The sequence below is a fragment of the Oncorhynchus nerka genome, linkage group LG4 (assembly GCF_034236695.1).
Source record: "Oncorhynchus nerka isolate Pitt River linkage group LG4, Oner_Uvic_2.0, whole genome shotgun sequence".
In the NCBI taxonomy this organism is placed as follows: Eukaryota; Metazoa; Chordata; class Actinopteri; order Salmoniformes; family Salmonidae; genus Oncorhynchus; species Oncorhynchus nerka.
The window spans coordinates 54,822,814-54,833,166 of NC_088399.1; the positions used below are offsets into that span (position 1 = coordinate 54,822,814).

General features: G+C 40.2%; 1 protein-coding gene across 3 annotated transcripts; it reads right to left on the bottom strand.

The window, feature by feature from the left end:
* Nucleotides 1–241: 241 nt before the first annotated feature.
* LOC115128204 (protein S100-A1-like) lies at nt 242–4,748 on the bottom strand. 3 transcript variants are annotated; one of them, XM_029657851.2, is made up of 3 exons: nt 4,220–4,748; nt 2,021–2,187; nt 242–896 (listed from the first exon to the last, which is right to left on the bottom strand). In XM_029657851.2, exons 1-3 carry the CDS (start codon nt 4,236–4,238, stop codon nt 726–728), a joined length of 357 nt encoding a protein of 118 aa, XP_029513711.2. In that variant the 5' UTR covers nt 4,239–4,748; the 3' UTR covers nt 242–725. The 3 variants fall into 3 exon arrangements, with proteins under 3 accessions (XP_029513711.2, XP_029513712.2, XP_029513713.2); XM_029657852.2 differs by having other exon boundaries at nt 4,224–4,746; XM_029657853.2 differs by lacking the exon at nt 4,220–4,748 and adding an exon at nt 3,965–4,190.
* Between the last annotated feature and the right edge of the window lie 5,605 nt (nt 4,749–10,353).

Here is a 10,353-nt window from a genome sequence, read left to right on the forward strand (position 1 = left end):
CTCATAGCCTGGTTCCTCTCTAGGTTTCTTCCTAGGTTTTGGCCTTTCTAGGGAGTTTTTCCTAGCCACCGTGCTTCTACACCTGCATTGCTTGCTGTTTGGGATTTTAGGCTGGGTTTCTGTACAGCACTTTGAGATATCAGCTGATGTAAGAAGGGCTATATAAATACATTTGATTTGATTGCAAATGTTCATAAACGCATGCAAAACAAATCGCTTCACCAACGTGAATCTTTGGTTGGGTCTTTTCCCCATTTATTAGCAGTAAAGACAAAACATATCAATAATTCCAAACAGACTGATTGAATTACTGTACATGCACAACACAGTAAATAAATAGCCTACACATCCTGTTTACTATCTCACATGCTCTGTGTAGCAGCATTCCTTAGATCTTAATAGCCTAATATATAATAATATATGTAATTTAGCAGACGCTTTTATCCAAAGCGACTTAGTCATGCATATATTTTACATACGGATGGTACCCGGAATCAATCCCACTACCCTGGCATAGCAAGCGCCATGCACTACCAATTGAGCCAAATTCTGACAAGAGAATCCACCTGGGTGCATGTATTTGAGGATCAGTCTTATAATTGTTGCAGCGTTATGCAACTCTTTGCGTCTATGTGTGCATACGGGCATGCGCGTGGACACCCGAGGAAGGCGTGTATGCAATTTACTCAATGAGATATGAGACATTATTAATGTGACATGCAGGCCTAATGCAATACACTGCAGAAAGCAGATAGAAGATACATTTTCCCTTCCAAGAAGCTGTTGCACATGCAGGCAAGGGATTCAATCAGGGTGATGTACTCCTTAAAGTCCACAGCGCCATCACCGTGGTGGTCTAGCATTGTCATCAGCTCACCCACGTCAGGACCACCCTTCTGCTCATGTCAATGTAATATAGGATCACAAGGAAGACACAATACATTAGGATTTCTGTATTTTGTTGTCATTCACACTGAATTGCTGACACTTCACTCATGTCAAGAGAACATAAGCAGGGGATTAGAACACAAGGAAGACACAATACATGAAGATTTCTTTACTTTTCTGTCATTAGTCCTAAATGAATGAGACTCCATGCAATATAGAATCAGTCAATCACAATCAAACTTTATTTCAAGTGCATTTGTTTATTAAAATCACAACACTTGACAATAAAAAGTAGCATTAGAATAGCATTCGCTGTCTCATGAGGGACCAGTTTCCCAAACATAGATTAAGCCTAGTCCTGGACTGTAAAGCTGGAATACTTAATTTTTGTTTCATTTGGTATGTATTAATTTGTGGATGTCATCACTCATTTTGTATATGTTTTACGAATTACAATTGGTATTATATGTTACAAGTTGCAAAACATACAATATGTTACGAATTTGCAAATATATGATATGTTACGAATTTTAGCTATGTGGCTAACTTCAGCTAGATCACTAACGTTAGCTAGGCTAGGGGTTAAGGGTTAGGGTTAAGGTTGGGGTTAAGTTTAGGAGTTAAGTTATAGGGTTACGGTCAGTGTTAGGGGAAGGGTTAGCTAACATACTAAGTAGTTGAAAAGTAGCTAAAAAATAGTAAGTAGTTGAGGTGTTTCTAATTAGCTAAAATGCTAAAGTTGTCCGGGATGAGACTCAAACTCGCAACCTTTGGGTTGCTAGACAATCACGTTATACGCCCCCCAAAGCACCCTCCTTTGATTTTTTGCCTTAAGTAACCATCTGTCTTATGTAACCATACCAAATGTAACATATCATTCTAAATGGAGTTTATCAGTCTTACGTACAGTATAATACGAAATGCTCTGAGACCAGGTCGGCTCGATAGAACAACAGAATATGCACTGTATTTCCTTTATTTATACCACATTGCTGTTTCCTCACTGCAGATTACATCTTTGTTTTAAAGCATGCTCAATGGACAATCTTAATTGAAAGTGCTTTTTAGTCCAGGATGATAAGCTTTTAATGGGGGGTCTGGGAAACTGACCCGAGTTGTTGCATTGACTCACCCCAGTTATGTTGGGCAACTCCTCCTTGATGAGGTTGGTTAGCTCTTTCTTGCTGAGGGTCTTAGCATCTCCACTGTCAGCGTGCTTGTGGAATGTCATGATGAGGGCCCCCAGGGAGGTTTCCAGGGGTGTGGGCTGTGCCATGGTGTCTGAGACTGACGGTGATCCTGGGGGTGGAAACTATTATAAGTAGACTACTAGGCAAGCAGCTTACATTTGGAATGCCTTATGTTCTGCACAGGAATAAAGTAAGTAAGTAAAGTACATCATGTAAGTAAGCGCTTACTACATGCAGAATATCCATGATAAATTGATAACAGTTTACTCAGACCTATGATACCACACAGGTAACTGGCATTTCAACTCATGTTTCGAATGCATGTAAATTAATGTTGGCGCTATTTCAAACATTTTTCTGAAAAAGTAGTGTGGGTCTAGTAAAGAACCAAATAATTATGAACAGTACATCTTTACGAAAATAATCATTAACAGTCACACAGCTGTACCCTATGTAGACGAGTGTTCAAAATGACACATGCATGAAGAATAATGTGTTGTTTTCAAAAGTATTTTTAAATGGTTTATTTGATAAATTCCTGCATTCTACCCTATTGATCAATGTTATATTTTACGCTTCAGTCTACGCGGCCGATTAAACAAGGAATATCCACACTGTAAAAAAAATCATGTTATTTTTAGGTAGGGTAGACAAGGGATGGTTATAACACTTTTTGCATTATTGTTCATTTTTCAGAGATTGTTTGAGCTACTATATTCAAAATGAGATACGAACAACTTACATCTGTCTGCTACATATTAGTGTAGGTATTATCTCTCTAAATCAAACAGACACGGTGTGACTTTGTCTCAAATGCAAGGAGTGAAATGTTACAATTTACCCCACCTCCCAGGACAGTGGTAACAGGGATTAGGGTCAAATGTAACAGTTTAAAAAATGGCATAAATCATGACATGCAATAAAATATTTAAGGTATTTTTTGAGAACAACATTGCCATGTTTAACATTTTGTGTGGCAGAAATAATAAAATAATAATACAAATCATAAAATGTGTATTATTTTTATGCTCCATTAACTTTTTTAACAAAAACATGTGTGTGTGAGGGTGAGTGAATGAGTGAGTTTGAGAAAGACAGAGCGTGTGTGTGTGTGTTGTACATGTTCAGCCAATCAGAGTCACAGTTGGGACAGTGGTATGGTAGTCTTGGGATACAGGCTTGGTGGGCCCATCATTTATATTCCTACGGCTGCACCCAGACCTCCTTGGGCTTGTTACAACTAACCATGACCCTTTGCAGTCTTCAGCTAGCTTAATTTTAGCTACATATTAAAACTCTAGCATTGCTGACTTACATAAAAAATATCTACACACACTGGTCATAAACCTGATATACGTTTGGTGAATCAAACTACAAAGCAGGTGATACCATCTGCAAAAAAGTACTTTCTTACCTCAAAATCAGATTTGTGATAATAAAATCTATCACCGGGTCTTACTTCTTCACATGAGGGTTGAGGATTAAACAGCATGTGCACAGTGAGTCGTGATTCTAGTTTGTTCCTGATTGAAGATATTGAGAGTGTTACAATCAACCCATGTTACATCCATCCCCGGTCTCCCCTAACTTACTGTCAGCCAGTTACCTGTAAATTACTGGGGGGGGGGAATAAGTACAGTATGTTAGCCTACCATAAATTCCAAATAGGTCTAAACTTTGCTTTAACAGTACAGGTAAATGGCAGACAGTATATTACCTTAAAAACAACAATACTTATTTTTCCCCTTTTTTTACAGTGCATGCTACGCTAAAATACACTGATGTAGACCAGCAATTTGTCCAAATAGCCTATTTCAGCGCAAATTGCTGTGCAATGCGACGTCTGTCTCTCACCAGCTTGTTTTCCAGAACAGCGCATTTCTTACCTTCACCTGGAATCTAGCCGCCATGATAGGAAGGTTTCTTCCATGGTTATCGGAGCGATGCTCCCGGAGAGGATAGAAACTGAAAGGGGGGGGTATTTCTGCCCCGCCACAAGGAGGGGTGAGGGGGAGATTTGTCTGCATGCATCATCGTTAGCCTATAAAATGTCCGAGGCTATAACTACAACGGGAAAACAACAAAACATGTAAACACAGACAAAACACACACTGACACGACCACAGACACAGGCTACTCACGAACCAGAGCGTCCATCATTGAAGCGAGCGTTCAATCCGACTGTGCCTCCTTCGATGAATTACACATGATACCCCTACCGTTATCATAACAATAACAACAGGTGCCATAAAGGCAAATATTGCAAAATAGATATTCATAAATCCTGGAAGATCAGTTAATTTAGCTGAAGTAGGCCTTGCCCTAATAAGGCATCTGTTTTGCGCAGTAAGGTTGGACCTGGACGCAAGCAAGTAAGGCTATAGACTACATTATAGGCCTGCAACCCAATAGAAAAATGAAGCCAAATGGAAGAGAGAAAATACATTTGTAACGAAATCAAATGTAGGCACAACGATCATCCGATCACAAAAATGTACAATTCCAAGTGCTGCCAGATGATGCGCTTGGGGGGATCCTCCCCGCTCAGACGTCTCCCACCCTTCCTTTACCGAATCGCATCAATTTTGGCAAATCTACCACGATTCAGGGGTTTCTGTCTCTGCTGTTGCTGGCTGGTTACACTGTAATATAATGGGGTGGGGGTAAACTGACTACATAGCCTGAGCATGTGTAGCCTAATAAACCCTGTTAAAGTGGCCTCAATTACGTTGATATTTTAGGCTACAACATAAATGACTGCTGTTCACCGGGGAAAAACAGTGGGTTCGCCACTGTCAAGTGGGATTGCAAATATTCATCAACGCGTGCCAAAAAAAACGCTTTACAAACTTAACCCTATTAGCGCGAGGGTGTTTGCCTCTCAACCCAGGCATGCACCAGGGTGTGTTTGCCTTTCTCTTCCCTTCCCCGCCGTTCGGTACACTGGTATCAGAAGTGGGATTTCTATTGGAGAAGCAGTTTATGCCAAACTTCATACTGTCGCCTACTATATTTGTTTAAGTCGTTTTTCTACTTACCCAGAGTCAGACGAACGCAGGTATAGACCTACCATTTGAATGTCTCTGCATACAGTTTGGAGATTATTTTAGCAACCCGTTATTTTAGCACAATTGCTGGAAGTCGCTAGCTCCTCCCAAAAGCAGGGGAACAGACATTCTAACTACTCCAAACATGGGTGATTAGACATTTATAGTCTTACAAAGCTATACATAGTCATTCATATTTTATACATTCGTTAATTTCACTGATAATCATGAAACGAGAGTCTACCCACTTCCCCATTATTTCCCGTTGTCCCCATAGAGATGTAGGCCTAGAGAGTTCGCAACCGTGTGTTTCAATGGCGCTGCCTGTGCGCTCACAGACGCCATACTGAGACAGGACAGATACGCTTTTGCTGATTTTGACATAATTTCAGAAAGACACACCAGTTAGCCTATACTTTTATAGGAAACAGTTTCTTTAATTTACTAGCATAACCAATGCAACCATGTTAATACAATTTGATCTCAACTATCCTTATAGTACAAGGAAATGGTGTCACCGCATAATATTATTATTACATATTAATTAGCCTACTGGTACATATGTCATTGACACAAACGTTTATTCCTTATAAATTCCTCATTCTACAAAATAAAAACCTTATTCACAAAGAAAACACCCGGACAAACAAATTCAAATTAAACAGGCATTTATTAATGTGGCATCTATACCGTAAGCCTCTAAACTGCAGTTGATTTTGCAATGAATTTCTTAATTTTAGGCTTAAAAGAAACATGTCCTCCTGTGTTTTGTATTTTTGTTTATTTTCCATTTTTTTCCCTGGGATACCATGCTGTTACAATGTAAATGATGTAAGCACTTGTAAGCACTTGCAATGTAGATTCTGTATAATGACTACATTACCCCTAATGCTCATTGACTGGATATTCCAAATTACCATAGCAATTATACATCACAATAGTAATATTAGGGTGAGTTCGTAAATTCACTCTGGTTATTTTCTCCGATTTCTGAGCACTCGTCTGAGTGTGCCAGAGCGCAGAATAACTGATGCATTTATGAACGTGTAACACCCGTTCAATATGACCGATATCAGTAAACGTCGGCAAAAAAAACGTAATTCAGTTGTTGCCAGTGTCACAGTTATCATCACCAACGCTCTCGATAACATGAAAACATCCTAACCAGCTCTCCTAGTGCGAATAAAATGGGCGAGGTCAGAACACTCGGACCAGCTCTGAATTTACAAATGGACAATCTGACAACACTCTGAATTTACGAACGCCCAGAGCACACTCCAAGTGCTCTCTGACACTCTAGAGTGAATTTACGAACACACCCTTAATATGCAACCATTTATGTATATAAACCCTGGATTGCTGGTGCTATGTATTGGCCATAAAGTATCACAGTATGAGTCATAATACCCATAAAAACCTAGTGGTCAAACATGGAAACGGTTCCAATTGTAAGTCGCTCTGGATAAGAGCGTCTGCTAAATGACTTAAATGTAAATGTAAATGTAATTGTTTTTCCACCATTACTTTTTCCCATGGGGGATTTTAGAAACACTTTGATAACTGTGTTTTTGAGAACTGTGTAAATAACTCTCAGACAAGTCTACTTTTATCAATACTGTAACGATCCTGGGTTTATAAGCGTAGATATCGACTCTGCCGCTCGAGCATGCTTTTGGGGCACAGTCGATGGCGCGCTGGACTTCGGGCCAGAAGGTTGAGGGTTCGAGACCTGCTCCCTGTCTGTTTCATTAAATTGGTGTCAGAAGTGATCGGACCATCCATTAACGTGTGTGTGCTTGGCCAGTGAGCTCGTTCCTGTAAGACGTTGAGTTGTAGGCTAGCTAATGGTTAGCTAGTTAGCCATTTTCTAAATTTAATTTAACCTTTATTTAACTAGGCAAGTCAGTTAAGAACAAATTCTTATTTACAATGATAGCCTACACCGGCCAAACTCAGACGATGCTGGGCCAATTGTGCGCCGCCCTATGGGACTCTCAATCACTGCCGGTTGTGATACAGTCTGGATTCAAACCAGGTTGTCTATAGTGACGCCTCTAGCTGAGATGCAATGCCTTAGACCACTGCGCCACTTGGGAGCCCAAGTGTAGACTGGCTACATTAGCCATCTATTTGTTTTGATATTTAAATGCATGAGAAATTCCTAACAACGACGTTAGCTTTCTTTGGCTTTTATAAACCAACAGTCTAGCTTGCTAGTTAACTAGCTAATTAACTTTGATGATGAATCTAGGCATTCTTGATCATGTTTGTTTGTGTCTGTGGGTGAGGGGTGGGAAGCCTATTTCCAGTAACCTACTACTTGACTTGTAGTTAGTTTAGCTAGCTAGCTGTATTATTTTGGTCTGGCTTTTTGAGAGTTTTTGACTGATTAGCTTCTCTTGAGTCAACTTTCTACTTACTTTACTTCGGGAAGACATTGATCTGTTTGCTGTTACACTCTGGACAGCAAATTATTAGTAAAGCTACTAGACAAGGTTATGTAACCTTATTTAGTCCTACTTGTTATAATGTGGTTCAAATTAATTGGAATTGGGGCCTCCAGAGTGACGCAGCGGTCTATGGCATCGCAGTGCTAGCTGCCTTACTACAGATCCTGGTACGATACCAGGCCGCAACCGGGAGACCCATGGGGCGACGCACAATTGGGCCAGTGTCGTCTGGGTTAGTGGAGGGTTTTCCATCCGGGATGTCCTTGTCCCATCGTGCTCTAGCGACTCCAGTGGTCGCATGCACGCTAACACAGTTGCCAGGTCTACAGTGTTTCCTCTGAAACATTGGTGCAGCTGGTTTCCGGGTTAAGCGTGCATTGTGTCAAGAAGCAGTGTGGCTTGGCGGGGTTGTGTTTTCTGAGGAGGCATGGCTCTCAACATTCGCCTCTCCCGAGTCCGTATGTGTGTTGCAGAGATGGGACAAGACTGTAACTACCAATGTGAAAGGTAATTGGTATTCACACGTTTGTTTTTTAGGTAGAATAACTGTCATGTAATTGATGACCTCTCAACTAGGTAAACTGTTTCAACCCGGAATACTATTCTCCTGCTTTGGTCTGTTTCAGTCATTGCAGGAAGTCCTGAAGAGCAGGAGTGTTGGAAGGGTTTTGTCTCAGCCCAGCTCTAACACAGTAGCTAGTAGTTAGCTATCTGACAGCAAAGGTGTCAGCTAGAGATGACTCGCAGGAGCTTACAGGGATTTGTAGGTTTTCATATGTGGCCTTTGAGGCTAATTAGTATTTTAGAATCTGGGGGTAAATAGAGCCGAATATAGTCCGAGAGAGATTTACACGGTTATCAAAATGTCACGCCAGGGAATGCCTACATGAAATGTCACGCCAGGGAAAGCCTACATGAAATGTCACGCCAGGGAAAGCCTACATGAAATGTCACGCCAGGGAAAGCCTACATGAAACACAGACCTTGTTTGAAGTGGTTGTAAAATCCCCCTATGGGAACAATGAATGGTGAAAGAACAGAGGCATTTCTGCGGGCTCTGCTGATAAGGAGTTTTTTTTCTCTGCTCCTCTCATACAGGAGTAATAAAGGTCTAGTGATAAACACATTTTAAATTTTCTTTAAAAAACATGTATTTTTTATTAACACTTTTTTTTATTGTAATCTATCTGCAGCACCCCTACTTCCCACGGCAATTTAAATGTTTTTGTTGTTGTTGTTGGGGACAGTACCATTTGTACTCTCCAAAAATATATACTTTAAGGATTTTGTAATATATATATATATATATGTATATGTTTAGCTCACATAATATAATTTAAAAGTGTGCATTATGGTGTCTGTAATATAATAAATGTGTCAGGAAACGAATGTAGACATTAATAAATGCATTTCTATATCTTCAAAAATATGTTTTACATTGCAGAGATGCCAAGATGGCTGTGAGGTGACTTCAATACAGCGCCCCCTGTCAGTCATCCAGGGTTTATACACCTCATGTATGCAACATGCAGCAATCCACAGTATCCAAGGTATACTATCAACAGTGCTATGGGTTTATAGCAGCCTATTCGCTGTGCATAAAATCTTCAATGGCTGATCTAATGACTCATTGCCCTGTTTTCCCCAACTCTTAAACTAACCCTCAAATCCTTTAAAATAATGCTGTCAAATAAAGCAAAGTACTGAACACAATGAGTCAAACTAACACTAGGCCTACAACATAGGCAACAAACGTGAGCTGGTAGATTAGTCAGCCCACACTGGAGAAGTGAAAATGACATTCTTTCCAATTTGGATGTGCATCTTGCGCATCGGACATGCAGGACCAGCACTAGCCTACAGGCCTACTGTTTAATAATAGATATAGATAACATGGGTTCTTGGTGGGCCTATTAAAACATAGCATGCGCCTGATCCCACAGGAAATAGGCCTATGGGAGTTTTTTTTATGCTCTGAAGTTGAGAATATTACCGGTAAATCCAGACCCATTTTGATATGCAGGAGGGGGGAATTGCATTGCATTCATGCATTACAATAGTAGGGATAATTCTACTTCTGTTGTAAGCTGTTTTAATAGATCTGGATAACATGGGTTCATGGTAGGCCTATCAAAACATGCGCCATCAAGCCACCAACACACGCAGTAGTGAGTAGGCTTATCGCACAACTTGCTGACTTAAGTAACAGTCATGAAAGCAAGTGCCATGATCCAAAGGGAAATATTGGAGTTTTTTAAATGCTCCGGAGATGAGAATTTTGGTAGCTTATCCAGAGACCAAAAATCTGAACAGATACATATTTGATTGGCAGAAGGGGGTTATTGCGTTGAATCAAATTATACATTTCCAATTATGTACTGGGCTGCACAAGTGTAATGTAATACACTGCACAAAGCAGATGGAAGCTGGCATTTTCCCGCTAGGGCACAGTTGCACATGTAAGGGATCCAATCAAGGTGATGTACTTCTTGAAGTTCATGGAGCAGTCAGCGTCCTGGTCCAGCATTGTCATCAGGTGCCCCACTTCAGGACCACCCTTCTGCTTATATCAATGTAATATAGGATCACAAGAAAGACACAATATATTAGGATTTCTGTATTTAATTGTCATTCACACCGAATGGCTAGGACTGCATTACAGAATCAGTCAAAGTTCAATAAAACTTCATTTCAAGTGGATTTTTTTCTTAAAATCATGACGCATTTAAAGTGACGCTCCAGAGCTTTTGCATAATTTCAGTCTGTAGTTTTGAAAGT